Below are 19,743 nucleotides of genomic sequence, written 5' to 3' on the forward strand. Positions count from 1 at the left end.
TGGATATGATAGCATTATTTTATTGCCCTTTACACCTGAACACTAGCATCTCTGTCCACTTGTACTTCTTCGCCATTCTGCATCTGTGTCCTTTGTTCTTCTAAAGCTTAAAGGACATCCGAGGTGACATGATGAGATAGACCTGTGTATATACAGTGTCGAGCACACAAATTACTATGCTGTGTTCCTTTTTTTTTTTTTTTTTTCTTACTCTGCCTAAGGGCCCATTCACACTAGAAGCTCTTTTCTGAGCGTTTTGCAATTGATTAGCGTTTTTAAATCGCTCACATTCACCTGCGTTCAAATTGCAGAAAAATCACAGCTATTTTTGCGTAAGTGATCGCGAAATCGCTGCATTTTTCCGTGATTTGTATCATAATTTTAATGAAAGTGAATGGGAGCAATTTAAAAAAAAAATGCTAATTAATCACAAAACACTCAGAAAAGCGATTCTAGTGTGAATGGGCCCTAAAAGAGTTAAAAATCAGACAGTTTGTGTGGGTCGGGATTGGGTCGGACTATAACATAACCCTCACTGATAACCCTTTCCTGTCAGTAAATGGCCTCTGAGAGCAGGAAAGGGATAAAAAGGGTCAATAGTTCACAGCTGCCTCAGCCAACTTTAGTCAAGCGTGTGTACGAGGCTTAACCTCCTGACCGCTACACCGCTCAGGATGTTTTGTCAGTTTGTGTCCCCAAGCAGAAGTAATGTGATCAAATGGCTTTAAACCCTTTAGCTAGCACTAGGCTAGCTAGTAAAGGTGTCCGGCAACCCCCGATCCCCGCCGCTCCCCCGCTTATACATTATCCAGCCTGGATGACGTCATTATGTCGCTGACGTCATGTGCAAACCCGATATTCCCCATAGAGAGACCAAAGCTGTGCGGGGAGGCTGCGCGATCGCTGGGTAATGTATAAACGGAGAGATCGCAGGGGATCGGGGGTGCTGAACACTTGTACTAGCTAGCCTAGTGCTAGCTAAAGGGTTTAAAGCCATTTGATCACATTACTTATGCTTTGGGAACTCCTGAGGACATAAAGCGGTATGCCCGGCAGTGTAGAGCATACCGCTAAGGAGGTTAACCACTTCGGTACCAGGAGCCTCTGCCCCTTAAGGACAAGAGGCTGCTGGTACGCTAAAATGCTGCATACAGACGAATTGCCGCAATAATTCGTCGGTCGCGCCGCTCTGTCCCCGCCGCAGGCAGCTCCTGACCGGCTGTGTGCCGGTCAGGAGCTGCTTTCATTGGCTCCTGACCCTGTCACTCAATGTAAGCCAATGGGATTGGCTTACAGTAATGACAGGGCCAGGAACCAATGAAAACTGCTCCTGCCCAGCTCACAGTGCTCTGCCGTCATAGAGGCGGCAGGAACGGGCGGGGGCGCGCGGTGAATGGGACGTAGAGTTTACGTCCGGTCAGAACCGCAGCGCCACCTGCCCGACGTAGATTTGTCCTGCATCGGTCCCTAAGAAGTTAGAGGAACTCCAGTGAAAATAACGTAATTAACAAAAGTGCTTCATTTTTATGATTATGTATAAATGATTTAGTCAGTTTTTGCCCATTGTAAAATCTTTCCTCTCCCTGATTTACATTTGGTGACTTTTTTACTGCTGGCAGGTGATGTCAGTGGAAGTAGCTGCTGCTTGCTTTTTTGGCAGTTGGAAACAGCTGTTATTTCCCACAATGCAACAATGCTCCCACAGTGTGATGTCAGCACCATGGTCCTGACATCACACTGTGGGAGGGGTTTCAACACCATCTCAGCCATACAGAGCCCCCTGATGATCCATTTGAGAAAATAAAGATTTCTAATGGGAAAGGGGAATCTGCTACTGATGGGAATGAAGTTCAATCCTTTGTCACGGTTTCTCTTTAAAGAGACTCTGTAACAAAATTGTCATCCTTTTTCTACTATCCTACAAGTTTCTAAACCTATTCTAATGTGCTCTGGCTTACTGCAGCACTTTCTACAATCACCATCCCTGTAATAAATCAACTTCTCTCTCTCCTGTCGGATATGTCATGCACGCCCCCCTCCAGGCCCCCTCTATGCACACTCCCGTGTGTGCTATTAAGATTAGGCAGCCTCTCTGTTCTCGTCAGTGAGAGAAGAGAGCTGCCTACCTTTTACAAGCTGGATAAATTATCCTCTGAGCTGGTTGGGCTGTCACATACTGAGGAATTAGACACCGGCAGAGCTGTCTGCAGGAAGAAACAATAGGCCTGTTATGCTGGATACACACCATGCGTTTCCGCGTTCGATGCGTCAGTCGATACGCATCGATTCGATTATTTCCGACATGTCCGATTCAAGCTTCGATTTATCGTTATATCGATTTGCCATACTTTACATGGCAATCGACCTAAAAATCATCGAAATGCGTTCGGAAATGCTCGGAAATAATAAAATCGACGCGTATCGACGGACGCATTAGACGTGGAAACGCATGGTGTGTATCCAGCATTACTCTTCAGTGGATGATAGCTGCAGGGGGAAGGTAAACGCACAAATGATCTCTTGAGATTCAAGAGGAAGGGTGTATACAGCCTGCTTGTGTATGGATGTATTTTCTATGTGTGGACATACTGCACATCAACCTACTTCTGGTTTTGGTGGCCATTTTGTTTGTTTATAAACAAACTTTTTAAAACTGTTTTTGACTACTTTTAATGCAGCGGGGAGCGGCAAAATTGTGACAGAGGGGAATAAGAGAAGTCCCCTAACGCACTGGTATGTTTACTTTTGTGCGATTTTTAACAATACAGATTCTCTTTAAGACTGAAGTAGTATCTACTTTGGTTGATCTAATTTGCTTTACTTAGCAGATCAGCTCAGTCATACACACGTCTGATTTTTGCGAACGACGGGTCGTTTGAACGTCCCGTCGTCCAGTCGTTCGCACACCAAATCGGGCGTGTGTACAGACTGTCGTTTGGGTGATAAGACTGGTCCTGAGTGATCCGCAGGGCGGATCGCTCAATACCAGTCTTATCACCCGAACGATAGTCTGTACACACGCCCGATTTGGCGTGTGAACGACGGGACGTTCAAACGACCCGTCGTTGGCAAAAATCATTCGTGTGTATGGGCCTTAACAGTAATTATTGTAGACGAGCAACACAGTTTGAGCGACACCTAGTGCTGCCATCAATTTAGTACTTTATCACAGCAATGTATACTGCTGTGGCCTGATGAAGTTTTCAGATTTACCAATAGTATTTTCTATCCCACTGCAAATAAAGCTGCATATTTTTTATTCTATTGGCTACCATATTTGTGTTATACTGAGGTATTGGGAGTGAGTTGATCTTTTGTCCTGTTTACTACCTGTTTATATACAGGATCTTCTCAAAAAATTAGCATATTGTAATAAAGTTCATTATTTTCTGTAATGTACTGATAAACATTAGACTTTCATATATTTTAGATTCAAATACACAGAACTGAAGTAGTTCAAGCCTTTTATTGTTTTAATATTGATGATTTTGGCATACAGCTCATGAAAACCCAAAATTCCTATCTCAAAAAATTAGCATATTTCATCCGACCAATAAAAGAAAAGTGTTTTTAAAACAAAAAAAGTCAACCTTCAAATAATTATGTTCAGTTATGCACTCAATACTTGGTCGGGAATCCTTTTGCAGAAATGACTGCTTCAATGCGGCGTGGCGTGGAGGCAATCAGCCCGTGGCACTGCTCAGGTGTTATGGAGGCCCAGGATGCTTCGATAGAGGCCTTAAGCTCATCCAGAGTGTTGGGTCTTGCGTCTCTCAACTTTCCCTTCACAATATCCACAGATTCTCTATGGGGTTCAGGTCAGGAGAGTTGGCAGGCCAATTGAGCACAGTAATACCATGGTCAGTAAACCATTTACCAGTGGTTTTGGCACTGTGAGCAGGAGCCAGGTCGTGCTGAAAAATGAAATCTTCATCTCCATAAAGCTTTTCAGCAGATGGAAGCATGAAGTGCTCCAAAATCTCCTGATAGCTAGCTGCATTGACCCTGCCCTTGATAAAACACAGTGGACCAACACCAGCAGCTGACATGGTCCCCCAGACCATCACTGACTGTGGGTACTTGACACTGGACTTCAGGCATTTTGGCACTTCCCTCTCCCCAGTCTTCCTCCAGACTCTGGCACCTTGATTTCCGAATGACATGTAAAAGTTGCTTTCATCCGAAAAAAGTACTTTGGACCACTGAGCAACAGTCCAGTGCTGCTTCTCTGTAGCCCAGGTCAGCCGCTTCTGCCGCTGTTTCTGGTTCAAAAGTGGGTTCATGCTTCCATCTGCTGAAAAGCTTTATGGAGATAAAGATTTCATTTTTCAGCATGACCTGGCACCTGCTCACAGTACCAAAACCACTGGTAAATGGTTTCCTGACCATGGTATTACTGTGCTCAATTGGCCTGCCAACTCTCCTGACCTGATCCCCATAGAGAATCTGTGGGATATTGTGAAGAGAAAGTTGAGAGACGCAAGACCCAACACTCTGGATGAGCTTAAGGCCGCTATCGAAGCATTCTGGGCCTCCATAACACCTGAGCAGTGCCACGGGCTGATTGCCTCCATGCCACGCCGCATTGAAGCAGTCATTTCTGCAAAAGGATTCCCGACCAAGTATTGAGTGCATAACTGAACATAATTATTTGAAGGTTGACTTTTTTTGTTTTAAAAACACTTTTCTTTTATTGGTCGGATGAAATATGCTAATTTTTTGAGATAGGAATTTTGGGTTTTCATGAGCTGTATGCCAAAATCATCAATATTAAAACAATAAAAGGCTTGAACTACTTCAGTTGTGTGTATTTGAATCTAAAATATATGAAAGTCTAATGTTTATCAGTACATTACAGGAAATAATGAACTTTATCACAATATGCTAATTTTTTGAGAAGATCCTGTAATATAGTTGTGGCAGTTAATTTGAAAGACCATTAACAATACAGAAAAAGACCCAGTTTTCTTTTCCTGTACTTTTTTTTTTTTTTTAAATATATATATATTTTTTCTGTATAGATTTGCAATGGGTATAGAGTTTCGGGAAGGCTCTCTTGTGATCAACAGTAAAAATCAGTACAAACTCAAGAAAGGTGAGTACTTTACTGCACACTATTACAGGTCTCTCCCGTCTAGCTGTTGGAACTTTTTGCCTGAGTAAGCTTCCAAATGACACAGGTTACTCTAGGGCTGAAAAGTCTGTCTATACTTAGGTTTGCCAGATCCTTTTCACACATTAAACATTTCCAGATTTAATTGGTATAGTGCCTACTGTACGCCACAGTAAAAATAGGGTAATTTTAACTGACTTCATAAAACTTTGTATTGGGAGGCATAGAAGACTGGAACAAAAAACAATTATTGTTTATACCTGGTTATCTAGATCATATTACTATTGTGTTTATATAGAGCTTCCACAGCCCCCTAGGGTATATGTGTCCTTATCTGTTTCTCAGAAGAACTCCTAATCTAATTCCTGCTCAAGTCATAGAATTCAAAGAGAAATCTACACAGATGGGGAGAACATACAAACTCCATGCAGGTAGTGTCCTGGTGAAGATTTGACCCTGTGTCTAGTGCTGCAAGACTGTATAGCTGAAGAGAAGGATAAGAGCCCGACAGGTTTTATTGTTTTCCCTGTTGAGTCGTTTCCCCTGTATTCCAGCTCTCTGGTGTAAATAAATTTAGCTGGGATTCCATTTTCATTTTGTTGTAAGTATTTCTGTTAAGGAGACAATGTTCATGGCAGCATTTATACTTATCTGGGGCTTCCTCCAGCCCCATGTACTCTGTGGGTTTCCTCGCCATCCTCCTGGGTGGCTCTGTTCATCTACAATGTAGATTCTACATAGTCTTTTCCATTAGTAAGGCTTCAGTCACATCAGTTGGGCTGCACATGCTCTTTACATGCATGAGTGTTAGAGGAAGATTAATGTACCTGATCTGTATATTTGTTTCAGGACATTTTTATCATGGATCATCCTTTGTTTTATCATGGATCATCCTTTGTTTTATCATGGATCATCCTTTCGGATTAAAGTCAGTCTTGCCTTATGAATTTAGTGTGCTGGTCATATAAGGACCCTGGGGATACATATCTATTGTATATCTTTTGTTAGCTATCCTCAGGCAATGTTTATTGTAAACACTTAAGCTGGAAAAAGGCTATCCCTATTGAACTGTCCAATTCCTGCATTTAACCAAAGTGATTTTTTTTCAGAGTTTGTGTGTGTTTGTGTGTGTGTACATGTGATGAAAATCCCATACTGCTTAGAGATATATGTTTATCAATATAAGTTGTTTCTTGGTGGTTTTTGCAGCACATATTTCCTTGTTATTGTAGGTATGATATTCAGCATTCACCTGGGGCTTTCTGATCTCACAAACAAAGAAGGCAAGAAGCCTGAGGAAAAGACATATGCCCTGTTTGTTGGGGACACCGTGCTGGTGAATGAGGTATAACGTAAAATGGATAAGTATACTTTCAGTATACAGTGCCTTCCGTGTACGCAATTTTTGTATTCAGTGTGAAGTTCAGTTGAGACTTGTAGAAAATTTGATCTGTAGGGCTACTTGTTACAGTATATTTTCAGTCCTGGAAATGGTGCAGGGCAGCCTTTAGTGCGTCTAGGGATAAATCCAATACACAGTAAATAGAAATTTTTATCCAGAGGAATCGGGTAAGTGTTCACGCTAACTTCTCAGCACAGGTGACACTGACCAGTAGTATTGGCCGAAAACCATTTAGCCGGTCTACAAAGCTTTAGAACACTCCCAGAAATAAACTTTTTTTCTGAGGACTTAAACCATTGATTTTGGGGAATTGGTAGCAGGGAGGAAGGGGGGTGGGGATTCATGGGTAAGAGGTGTGATAAAATTTACAATAACGAAGACTCAGGTTTTCTAAGTCTTGTCTTCTTGTTTTTACTGTTTTTAGGAAGGTCCAGCAACTACCCTCACCAGTGTTAAGAAGAAGGTGAAGAATGTGGGCATCTTCCTTAAGGTGAGTGAAATTTTTTTCGACTGAAGAGGAACACTTGGTTTGACTTGTATATAATATGAATATGACCACATAACCACGATTCAGTAATAATTTTATAGCGATAAAAAAATCTGCAGTAACGTGTGAAAAGGATAAATCTCAGATCGATTGATGGAGAGCTCCATAAAGATCCTTTGGTGGTGCATTAAAGTGAACATGAAGTGAAGAAACTCACTTCAGGTGAGATACTTACCTAGGTAGAGGGATGGCTCTGGATACCATAGAGCCTTCCTGGTCCTCTATCTGTCCCGTCATTCCTGCAGCATCCCCCGTTGAAGGTATTTGACTTGCTAGGATGAACATCTCTTCTGCAGTCAGTGGGCAGCCTCTGTAAGTACTTACATCCAAAGACAAGTGCATCTGTACTACACACATGTAAATCCTGAGTCGGTCATTCACAGTATGGCTGCGCCTGTCCTCAGAAGTACTTCCGAAGGCTGCCTGAGAAGTACCAAAGACACATCCGGTTGTCTCACTTCACGTTTGCTTTAAGTAGGTTCTTAAAGGTTACATTTCATTGTTTTTAACCTACTTTGAATTGCATTATTTTTCATTATTTTAAAACCTATTATTTTACAGTACTTATTGCCAGCAGACTGTGTAAAGAACCACCTGTAAGAACATTTTAAATTTTACAAGTCACTCAGGGGAAAGATTCCTGCAATCTTTCAAATGACCATTTATAAAAGGGAGAAAATATATGAAATTAGTATGATTAACTTTTCATTAGGGAGTTACCTGCCTTAATCCCAGTTTAGGTTAAAATGAAAGTATTGCATCTCTCCAGTATTATGGCCTTAAAAAAAAACCTCCTCCTGAATCTAACTAATAGCAAGCTGAAAGGAATGCTATTTTACTAATGTCCAAAAATCCAGGCTTTTCTGTGGTCTGGTATCTTCATATGAAGGAGGTAATAACAGATGTGTACTTTATTAGGATCCAGAAAGATACAGATTTTCAGATTGACATTTAATTATAGTTTTAAAGAATGTCTATGTGCAGATTACAGTACCTCTTCATATATTTTGGTATTTACATGATCTTCTAGATTTGGAGCTTATCTTTCAAGCAGGAGGATTAGACATACTATGCCAGGGAAAACAAACAAACACATAAGTAGATAAATACTTGCTCTACTTACATAACACATATTGTACTATCCATGTTTTGATGTCAGTTGAATTGCATATAGTAAATGAAGCAAATTCTGTTCCTGGTGGGAACCATGTCTTTTGCCCACAGTTTGAGGCTAAATCCTGATGTCATTTCTTCCCTTAACTTTTTTTCTTTTTTTCCTCCAATTGCTGAGTCACCTCAGCCTTGCTTGTATACAGGAGTGAGTAGAGGATAATGTTTCAGCTAGACAGCAGTCTGCTAAGCCAATCAGTGAGAAGCAGGAAGGTGGGAGGGTCATTGGCAGTGGCACAGCCTGGGGGACTGAGAAAATATAACAGCAGAGAGATTCCTGAATAGATTGGAGTGCTTGTACTTGCAAAGAGGGATTTCTGGCAGCATTTTAAACACACTGCAGTGTTTAAATAGAATTTGGTTTTGTGGCTGACAATACCGCTTTTAACTTTTCTTTGTGGACTACTGTTTCTAGATCTGCTTTTATACCACTAAACTTGATCTCTTTGTTCACAGAATGAGGATGAAGATGAGGAGGAGGAAGAGAAGGATGAAGCAGAGGACCTATTAGGCAGAGGAGCCCGATCTGCTGCGCTAATCACTGAAAGAACAAGAGTAAGTTATCCAGTAATTGTGGCTGGAAATTGGATTAGTTTACTTTTCTTTTAAACCTGTCAACTTTGGGCTAGATAATGCTAGGCACACGCTTATTGAATTTTTTTTTTTTTTTTTTGGGGGGGGGGGGGGAAGGGCTGTTAAAATTACAATCTGACAATTCCATTGGACCCAGTGTGTCCAGTTCCAGACTGTTTGTCATTCAAATGTGTGACCAGACATGCTGGGGAATCTCTGGGGAAGAGCAATGGACAGCGGAGCCGGATAGCGTTAAACTGAGTCAAGTTTTGCCAAGATCCATTGAGACTGTATTCTAAGTGGTGTGAGAATCTGGCATCGTGTGATCGATTTCTGGTTGGAGAATGATTGATTTGATTGTCTTGTCAGGCCTGTGTATTCCTAGCTTAATGCTGGACATACACATCTCGATTTGTAAGAGATCAGGTAAATTATCATTTTTTTCCTGATTATTATCTATTGCACCATTTGATATTGGTCAAGATTTGATCCAAAAGTCAATGGGAACTGTTAAAAATAAATCAGCCAGATACTTAAGGAACTGTAACTTGTCCACTAAACAGTCTCTCGCCATTTAAAGTCTTGATTCATCTGGCTTTTCTTTTGCAGAATGAAATGACAGCAGAGGAGAAACGACGCACCCATCAAAAAGAACTTGCAAACCAGCTAAATGAGGAGGCCAAGAGGAGGCTAACCGAGCAGAAGGGGGAACAGCAGACATTGAAGTAAGCCAGGCTTTCTGTATTCCAGCTCTTGGATCTGAAAAACGGCTGAACTCACTTTATAATAAATGTATTTGTTTTATGTCCTGGTAGAGCACGCAAGTCTAATGTCTCCTACAAAAATGCATCTCAAATGCCAAAGGAACCAGAGATCCGAGAAATGAAAATTTATATAGACAAGAAGTACGAGACTGTAATCATGCCTGTGTTTGGCGTCGCTACTCCGTTCCATATTGCCACCATTAAGGTAAGAAAATACTTCACAGAAAGGAAAGGGTTCAGTACATCTTTGGCTGTGCAGTTAGAACAGGGACGAATGGTGCCCATACATGATACAATAAAAACGTTAGATTTTTTCCCATTTATTCGATCTAAATGATGGAATCGAATGAAAGTTGTAACATTTTTTTTTTTTTTTTTTTCGATCAAGAAATTCGAACGATTATCCTGTTTTTTCGAGAAATATCTGATCGGACATGCTGGAAAAATCTTTATATTCGATCTAACGGAATAATCGAACTAAATTATCTAATCGAACAAAAAAGGAAAAATTGTACCATGTTATGTGTAATTAAAGCCCCAGGTTTTTTATGAATTTGGATAATGTAGGGAAGAATTAGCATGTTGTCGTACATACTTTTGTCTAGCTTGAGTTTGTGTCTGTCCTTTTTACTAGATCAACTTCACAGGAAGGAAGTGAGGGTAAATCTTTGCAATAGGTTTGCATCCTACCTAATAAATCATCTGTGCCTCTGCATCCCATTTCCGTGTGTGTGAGTTTTTCCGTAGTACGCATGTGCACAGATTTGCAGAGACATGAGGGGGAGTGACGCGCGGCTTGCAGGGGAGGACGGGGCCAAGGGGCGGGTGTGCGCACACGTCGGGCGCATGCTCGCTGACATGCGGTGGTGACAGACCTAGAGCCCTTTTTAAACGGGCTTAGGTCGCCTAGCATAACAATAAAAGCCGTGTGTCCTACTCTTGGAGACTATTTCCTCATACACAAGATTAGTGCCACTTTGGCAGGAAGGGATGAGTACTCTCCCTAACGGGCACTTAAGCGGCAATAAAAAAAAAAAACCTGATGTTTCTTCACCGTTCCCTTTTCTTCTCACCCCTTAGAGGGATCTCAGCATTGATTTCTTAAAATAAAACTAACCTCTCCCCTCAGGGAGTTGCGTAATTAGTGTGGGCCCCGGGGAAAATGACGATCATTTCTCACCTTGAAGGGGCTCCTCCCCCTTAGGCAGAGGTTCGTTGAAGCGGTATCCCCCCACCCCCTCCGATCCCCTCCGGCGATCAGCGCAAGCAGGAGATTCCATTCAGAACGGGATCTCCTGCTTTGCTTCCCCCGTCGGCGTGGCGACGCTCGCGATGACGTCATCGACGTCGTGACGTCAGAGGGAGTCCCGATCCACCCCTCAGCGCTGCCTGGCACTGATTGGCCAGGCTGCGCAAGGGGTCTGGGCGGGTTGGGGGGGCTGCGCGGCACGGCGGGTAGCAGTGGATCGGCGGCGATTGGAAGTTAAACGCAGCTAGCAAAGTGCTAGCTGCGTGTAACAAAAAAAAATTATGCAAATTGGCCCACCAGGGCCTGAGAAATCCTCCTGCGTGACATACCCCGAGCTCAGCTCGGGATTATCGCCCAGGAGGTTAAAAGAAAATCCCTTCTGGCTGGAGATTCCACTTTTTAAGCAGTGACTTTGCGGCGTTGCATGTGCATCACTCAAGGATGTAAATTTGCTCCTCTTCCCTGTGCACCATTTTTATTTGGGCGACTGTGGACCAGAAATAGTATATAAGACATTCTTGTATTTCCTTTCAGCAGGGAATTAAATATCAGTCTAGTATAGTATATTGACTTATGTATTTTTAAAAAATGTTTTTGTTTGCGCAGAATATCAGTATGTCAGTTGAAGGTGATTATACTTATCTCCGAATCAACTTCTACTGTCCCGGCAGTGCTCTGGGACGCAATGAAGGAAACATATTTCCCAACCCAGATGCCACATTTGTGAAGGAAATGTAAGTAGTTTTTAGGTTCTTTTTCAACCAGTAGTTACCTTAGATTTTTATCTCCGCCTTACAAATGGTTGTGTTCAGAACGTATCGAGCCTCCAACATGAAGACTCCCGGAGAAACAGCCGTGCCATCACTGAACCTGCAGAACGCATTCCGCATCATTAAAGAAGTGCAGAAACGGTATAAGACTCGGGAAGCAGAGGAAAAGGAGAAAGAGGTGAGAGGGAGGATAGGCAGCTGTCTGTCTTGTGTCTGCACTCCTGATTGGTTCCAGCCACTGACTCTTTATTCCTTCGCAGGGTATTGTCAAACAAGATTCTCTTGTAATTAACCTCAATCGTAGCAACCCTAAACTGAAAGACCTTTACATTAGACCCAACATTGCTCAGAAGAGGATGCAGGGCTCTCTTGAGGCTCATGTAAATGGTGAGAATGTGTCTATGGCTTTGTGTTAGGGACAATGGCCCATATGCAATTCACTTTTTTTTGCGTTTTCTCCTAGGAGATAATTTTTATATTCTCTAAAATTTTTAAGCATTTTACAATTCAAAAAGTACCTCAAAAGTTGGTGAAAAAGTATAAAAATTATTTTTTTAGCTAGTCGGTGGTTTAAAAGGCATTTTATGACAAGGCGTGAAAATATCACCTAAGGGAAAACTCAGGTGAAAAAGTGAATTGCATATGGGCCAATTTGTCTTAAAGTGGACCCAAAATAAAAATACAAGCTTTCAGAAATAAAATCTATTTTCTAAATTATAATAAATGGCAGGCTTTTTTTTTCAGCTGCATGATGACAAATATAAAATATTTTTTATTTATTGGAGGAGCCCCTCCCTTTCTTTCATATTGCCAGGACAGAATCCAGCAAACTGGTGGAGTAGGTGGAGTCTGGCAAAGGAGGAATTGCTAATGGCTGCCACCTGTATAACCCTAGTTATGCAAAGAGAAGGGGGAAAAGCATGCACTGAAATGCTCATAGGCTTGAAGGCGTGTTTATTTATCTTTGTATGTGTCAGAGTGGTGCAACTAAATATTTTGAATTAAAAAAAATGTTTGTTTTGGGTCCGCTTTAACTAGTTTTATCTTATAAACTTATGTAGGATATTACCACTGGTTTCTGTGGAGTATGCTACATCACAATGGGCCCTGATTAGCAAGGAATTTTTTGTAAGTTGCAGCCCTTCAAACCATAGCAAGTATTAGTGAAATAGAAGTTTTGCAGGCAGTCGTGTGCAACACTTGTAGTGAGACTTTTCTGAAATAAATGCAGTTTGTCTTGTATTTACTACAAAACGCCAGCTCCATGAAGCTGACCCCTACAATCGGCACAAATAATAATTCCATCATGCTTGGTTAGTCCTACATTTATGCCCATTTGTGGTGCAAAAATTAAGATTTGTGCTGCTTTCATTTTGAAGATAATAGCACTTATGTTTTTCAAAACAATATCGCACATCCCCCGTACAACATTCTACAGACATGAAACTATTATGCACGGGTAGTGCTGTGCATGTGCTCAGTTGTGCTGCAAAAATCATCTTTCTATCTTTTTTTTTAGTTTTTGAGATAATCTTTTGTTTATAAAGGTCAAAAGTTCACTTAGCCTCGTTTAACCTTTGCGATATTGTAGGGGGGCTGAGTGAACTTTTGACCTTTATGAAAACTTGAGTATCAAAAACTAAAAAAGATAAAGATGATTTTTGCAGCGCAGATGGGCACAGGCACAGCACTACCCATGCATACCAGTTTCATGTCTGTAGATTGTTGTATGGGGCTGGGGGGTGATATTGTTTTGGAAAACACAAGTGCTATTATCTTGAAAACGAAAGCAGCACAAATCTTAATTTTTGCAGCACCAATGTGCACATATGTAGCACTAACCAATCATGATGGAATCTTTCATTTGTACTGATTGTAAGGGGGCCAGCTTCATGGAGCCTAAAACGCTCTCCCTGCAGATTGTGTCATCTGCAACCACACAGCCATTGTTTCACTAACCTATCGGCATTTCCTACTATAACCCGGGGAGAGGTGTAAACTACTGCCACTTAAAAGCAGGTTTTCTTGTAAGGGGAAGTTTAGGCCTGGTTTGTTGTCACTTCCTTGATGCACTGTAGTGTAGACTGGAGAACCTTGGTAAATCTGATTTAATGCGTCTTTGGACAGCCCGACATGGGTAGTTAGGAATATTTAAGTATTAACCTCCTGAGCGTTATGGACGAGCTCAGCTTGTCCATTACCGCCGGAGGGGATAGCATGGGCCAGGGATTTTTTTTTTTTTGTACATCATGTAGCTAGCACTTGGCTAGCTACATGTGTTGTGCGATTGCTGCCACCCCTCTCTAATACCCCCCCCCCCCCCCCCCCGATCACCACAATTGGCGGCGTTATACATACCCACCGGAGCCCGCGCTGGCGCAGCGTCTTCCGTCACCACTGGCCGTCGCTATGGTGAGGTTCGGGGCTGCGCATGACGTTGTGTCCGATCGTCGCCATAGCGACGACCGAAGCTGAGTGAAGAGGTTACGGCTCTTGCGGGATCCCGGAGCTGTAAATATAGTCGGGGACGGGACACAGCAACGGGGCAGTTGGGGAACAGATGTAGCTAGCCTAGTGCAAGCTACATGACTTAAAAATTAAAAAAAAAAATAGCCCTCCCATGGACGAAAGTCCGCATCAATTGAACGCGAGGGAGCTTAATCAGTGCTGAGAGATGGAGGAAATGAAGCCTGTTGGCTGTCACTGCCTTCAATACTTTGCGTCATGGAGTCAGGACAGGCAAGCAGCACTTGATGTAAGGTTAGAATACCTGTCATGCAGATTTAGTTAGGTAAGCGACACAGTGCATGATCAGTATGCCGGTCAGGCAATAACGTGTCAGGTGAGGTTTTCCACAATGTCCTCATTTCTAATGGCATAGGTTTCCTTTAATGTGTTGAAGCCTTGAAAAAAATTGTCCAGCAATGCAACAATTTTTTTTTTTTTTTTTTATTTTGCCTTGGTTATATTTATCTGAAAGGGATGATTTAGTATACGCGCTGCTGCCATAATATTACAATATTACATATTATACTATTTCTATTTTTTAAGGTTTTCGCTTTACATCTGTAAGAGGAGATAAAGTGGATATTTTATACAACAACATAAAGCATGCCATTTTCCAGCCGTGTGATGGGGAGATGATCATTGTACTTCATTTCCATTTAAAGGTAAGATTTTGCGTTGCTGATAATGTTCACGCACTCAAGAATTTTGATGAAATAGTTCTAACCTATTATCTTTACCTGTGAGCCAGAATGCCATAATGTTTGGAAAGAAGAGGCATACGGACGTCCAGTTTTATACAGAAGTTGGTGAGATCACCACAGATCTTGGAAAGCATCAGCACATGCATGACCGAGATGATCTGTATGCTGAACAGGTGAGCATATATGATTAAGCCACTACTGCAGTAGAAATCCAAGCTTCTAAAAGCAGAATATTTCATTGTTGTATCATAAAACACATGAATGTTCTGGAAAAATAAATACATCCACATTCATGATGTGCATTCTGTAGTGCGCCATAAAAAAGGGTGGAATGCATACATGTCAAACTCTGGCCCACAGAGGCTTCAAATTTGCGCCACAAGTGATTTCCCCACTGACAATAGACACCAGGGAACTGTATGAGGGTGCAAGGGGGACCACTAGACACTAGGTAACTGTATAGGAGTGATAAGGGGGCCACAAGACCCCAGGGAACTGTATGAAGGAGGAGGGGTCACTAGACACCATGGAACTGTTTAAGGGTGCAAGGGGAGACCACTAGACACCATAGAACTTTTAAGGGATGGGAGCGGGATCACTAGACACAAGGGACCTGTATAGGTGAGGTAAGAGGTCCACTAGACACCAGGGAATTGTATGGGGGAGGGAGGACCACTAGACGCCAGGACACTAATGGTGCCAGAGATTTGGATGCAGCCAGCGCCGCTATAGCCTTAGGAATTAAGGCTATAGCGGCATTCAGTGACTAATTTGGGCGCTGTCAAACGGCTGAGCATAAATTACCACATAAACACTAGTTCGTCCGCCAGCAATAGCTGGAAGCTGAATTACATATTTCCTCCACTATCCATAACGGCCTGGAGGGGGAGTAGTAATTAGCGCTGCTGGGACTTGTGCAGGAGCAGGGGTGAGCCATTTTTCCGCTTTATCCTGCAGCCACATCTCCCATCGGCTTAACTGAATGTATATGGGAAGGGGGGCCAAAATACAACCGGGAACTGTATGCGGGGGGCGCCGCATTAGACAACATGGAACTGTATGGGGGGGAGGGGGGCATTAGACACCAGGGAACTTTATAAGGGAGGGAGGTGGCAACTAGACATTGAGGGTTGGCCCGTGACCTGGTCCCAATTTTGGCCAGTTTTGTATTTGAGTTTAATATCCCTGGTGCAGTGTAAAATGCCTGGAGACCTAGATTGCTTGGCGGTCCCGGCTAGAGCTAATGTGCAGTTGTAGTTATGCAGCTTCTTGCCACAGTGAAAATATATATTGTTTTTTTATTCAACTGAACGATTTTAGAAGCTTAGATGCCAGATAGGAATAAAAACTTCTGTAAAAACGTTATAGGTAGTGAAACATGACATCAAAAGTTCAGTGATTGTTTGAAGCGCTTCTTTCACATGGTAAAATAGGCTTTAAAGCTAATGGGAACCGGGTTAAAAAAAAAGTCAGATACTCGAGGAGAGGGAGGCTCTGGGTCCTATAGAGCACTCCCTCTCCTCTCCCGCTGCTGTCCAGGCTCCGTCGTAGCGGTATTCAACCGTTTCGGTCAAATACCGCTGCTGTCTCCCCGCCGAAAGGAGGCTTTGGAAATGCTTTGGGAGCCCGAGTGCTCCCGAAGACGGGTCGCGATAACACTGCGCGCGCCCTCTATAACGCACTTGCGTGTGCGCCGCCTTGTCTTCGGGAGGACTCGACTTCCGAAGTCCCTTCGGAGTGGGATGAGAACGGAGGAGCCAGCGCAGCACCGGGGCCACCGGGAGAGGGAGAGATGGCTCATTAGGACCAAGCCTTCCCTCTCCTTAGGTGAGTAACTGTCTTTATTTATTTTTTTTAACAGGGGTTACATTAGATTTAAGTCTGTGTATCCCTGCTAGGGCAGTCTGCCAACACCCGTTAATAAAATGGGGGTCAAGACTAAGTGCAAAAGATTTTCTGCTCTATGTTCATGTCTTGCTCTAATCAGTGCACAGAATAGATTTTCTGCAGCCTCATCTTTTTCATTGCCTCGATGCAGTTACTTTGAAAATGTATTTTATGTGCATTTTTATTACTGCAAGCTTTTCTAGCTTACCTTACATATGTGCTGTAATGTGTTTTCTTGCAGCTGGAGCGTGAAATGAGGCACAAACTGAAAACCGCCTTCAAGAACTTCATTGAGAAAGTTGAATCTTTGACTAAAGAGGACCTTGAATTTGAGGTTCCTTTCAGAGACTTAGGGTCAGCTACCTATAATTACTTTAGTAAATCTTCTTATGGCTTTGAATAACCATTTTGATTTTGAATGTAGCTACTTGAATGTACTTTTAGAGCAGCTTTGTATAGCACTGATGTTTCTGTGCTTCAGGTTTAATGGTGCACCATACAGAAGTACTTGTCTCCTGCAGCCAACCAGCAGTGCTCTCGTAAATACAACAGAGTGGGTGAGTGTGGTATTTTGTGTTTTTTTTTTTTTTTTTTTTAAGAATAATAAAAAAAAATAGATTTGTTGTGTTAATTGCTTGCTCTTTTTTTATCCACAGCCACCATTTGTAGTCACATTAGATGAAGTGGAACTTGTACATTTTGAGAGAGTCCAGTTTCACCTGAAAAATTTTGATATGGTCATAGTCTACAAAGAGTACGGCAAGAAGGTCACCATGATCAATGCCATCCCAGTGGCATCACTTGATCCTATCAAGGAGTGGTTAAAGTAAGTCTGAAAATGAATATTCTGCACCCACGCTGGAGCACTGTCAGTATGCCAGCTGGTTTTTATACACTTTTATGATGTGTGTCCTTCCTGTAGACTTCAATGGGAGGTGATCACTTTAGGTTCGGCGATGCTGAATGCTAGGCACAGCTGATCTACATCATTATGTGTAGAATTGCTGCTGTATACAGTGTAGACCTTATGGTGCCCATACATGGTACAATTTTTTCATTTTTTAAATTTTTTTATTAGATAATTTTGTTCGATTATCCTGTTATATCGAATATAAAGATTTCTCCAACATGTCCAATTGGATTTTTATTGAAAAAACGGGATAATCGATTCTTTTTTTTTTTTCTTGATCGGAAAAAAAAGGATTCTTTTAAACTTTCATTCGATTTGATCGGTTTAGTGGAAAAATGGGAAAATTGAACTTTTTTTATTGTACCATTAGTCTAATTTTGCCATCACCTTGTCTTCCACTTGCTATTTCTCAATGGCTCCGGCTTCATGGTTTACTCTGCAGTCAGATTAGAGCAGACTGCCACCAGTTAAGAGTGCAAGGAATTTGGTACAGTAAACAAGAGATAAGCAATTGAAATGTATACACCATTATTTACCAGCACTTCAGGAACTCTCTCAATTCCAAGTTAAAAAACTAAGCTTAAAGAACAGGCGACACCCATGCGAACCTAGAAATAAAAAACACATATATATGTAGCTAAATACTACTTCTACTTAACAGATGTATTGTGCTATCCACGTAAAAATTCCTGTGAATTTTATGAAGGAAAAACAGAACATCCTTTTCTAGGCAGTGGCCATCTTGCCAAGCTAATGCTGACGACATATCCTCCCTGACCCTTGTTTTCCCCCCTCCCTTCTCTTGCTCATTGTGTATTCATTAGCTGCCCTCCTCCCAGAGTCTTCAGGCACTCCAACTGAGGTGTATACGAACAACTGCACTGTCTTTTTTTTTTTTTTATTTACACGTCCAATCACTGAGTCACCTCACTCTTGCTTGTAAACACAAGTAATCAGGGGATGTTTCAGATAAGAATAAATGGAAGAGGAGGAATATATTATAGATAAAAAGAACTCCCAGCATTCAACTCTTTGGCACTAGGGCCAGTGCTCCTAAAGTATGTCATAACTCCAAACCATAACAGCAGAAAAAGTTTTGCAAATTTTGAATGCAGGATTAGCATCTTTATCACTTAATACACTTAGACCAGTTACGGTTGAAATTTGATTTCTATGGTGACAATACCGCTTTAAAGAGGAACTGTCATGAAAATCTTACAATTTAAAACGCATACAGATAAGTACATTTCTCCCAGAGTAAAATGAGCCATAAATCCCCTTTCTCCTGTGTTGCCGTCACTAACAGTATGTAGTAGAAATCTGACATTACCGACAGTTTTTGGGCTAGTCCATCTCTTCATTGGGGATTCTCAGCATGGCCTTTGTTCTTTATAAAGGCATTCCCAAAAAAAGATGTACACAAAGATGCTGGCTAGCCTTCCTGCTCGCTGCACACTATTTTGGCAGTTGGATAGAGCAACTGCCAGGTTGCAACAGTATGAAATTCCACGGTATGATAACCGTCAAAAAAAATACCACGGTATGACGGTATTGCGGTATACGGTATCATACAATTATAATAGAATTATTTGGACCCTGAGCACCCCTTACACCCCACCCCCACCCCAGTATGGGGTGCGCTACTCCTTCAGTATATAAATGATTAAGCCCCTGGGAGATTTGGGGCCCCAGTTAAACTGAAAAAAGGCTTACCCTGCTCCTGCAGAAGTCCAGGTGGTGTTAGAGATAGGTGTAGCCAGTAATAGGTGGCCGCAGCATAGGTAGCCAGGGATAGGTGCCTGCAGCATAGGTAGCCAGGGATAGGTGTAGCCAGCAGTAGGTGGCTGCAGCATAGGTAGCCAGGGGTAGGTGGCTGCAGCATAGGTAGCCAGGGGTAGGTGGCTGCAGCATAGGTAGCCAGGGATAGGTGCCTGCAGCATAGGTAGCCAGGAATAGGTGTAGCCAGGCATACGTGTAGCCAGGATAGGTACCTGCAGCATAGGTAGCCAGGGATAGGTGTAGCCAGCAGTAGGTGGCTGCAGCATAGGTAGCCAGGGATAGGTGCCTGCAGCATAGGTAGCCAGGGATAGGTGTAGCTGGTAGTAGGTGGCAGCAGCATAGGTAGCCAGGGATAGATGTAGCCGGTAGT

At 42.3% G+C, this 19,743-nt stretch overlaps 1 protein-coding gene and 1 long non-coding RNA gene across 2 annotated transcripts in view; one reads left to right on the forward strand and one right to left on the reverse strand.

The window, feature by feature from the left end:
• SUPT16H (SPT16 homolog, facilitates chromatin remodeling subunit) overlaps nt 1–19,743 on the forward strand; it is a 52,943-nt gene that overhangs the window by 16,012 nt on the left and 17,188 nt on the right. The window contains exons 9-22 of the mRNA XM_068241438.1: nt 5,022–5,095; nt 6,346–6,458; nt 6,940–7,005; nt 8,689–8,787; nt 9,415–9,530; nt 9,621–9,774; nt 11,425–11,552; nt 11,631–11,766; nt 11,849–11,975; nt 14,640–14,758; nt 14,845–14,970; nt 16,926–17,038; nt 17,166–17,241; nt 17,341–17,510. Of these exons, the coding sequence (XP_068097539.1) occupies nt 5,022–5,095; nt 6,346–6,458; nt 6,940–7,005; nt 8,689–8,787; nt 9,415–9,530; nt 9,621–9,774; nt 11,425–11,552; nt 11,631–11,766; nt 11,849–11,975; nt 14,640–14,758; nt 14,845–14,970; nt 16,926–17,038; nt 17,166–17,241; nt 17,341–17,510 (1,617 nt within the window). The remainder of the gene's footprint in view (nt 1–5,021; nt 5,096–6,345; nt 6,459–6,939; nt 7,006–8,688; nt 8,788–9,414; nt 9,531–9,620; nt 9,775–11,424; nt 11,553–11,630; nt 11,767–11,848; nt 11,976–14,639; nt 14,759–14,844; nt 14,971–16,925; nt 17,039–17,165; nt 17,242–17,340; nt 17,511–19,743) is intronic.
• LOC137521759 (uncharacterized) lies at nt 18–19,049 on the reverse strand. Its single transcript, XR_011022193.1, has 3 exons — nt 18,925–19,049; nt 7,238–7,485; nt 18–142 (listed from the first exon to the last, which is right to left on the reverse strand). It is a non-coding gene; the product is annotated as an uncharacterized lncRNA (long non-coding RNA).

The sequence above is a fragment of the Hyperolius riggenbachi genome, chromosome 1 (assembly GCF_040937935.1).
Source record: "Hyperolius riggenbachi isolate aHypRig1 chromosome 1, aHypRig1.pri, whole genome shotgun sequence".
NCBI classification, from domain to species: Eukaryota; Metazoa; Chordata; class Amphibia; order Anura; family Hyperoliidae; genus Hyperolius; species Hyperolius riggenbachi.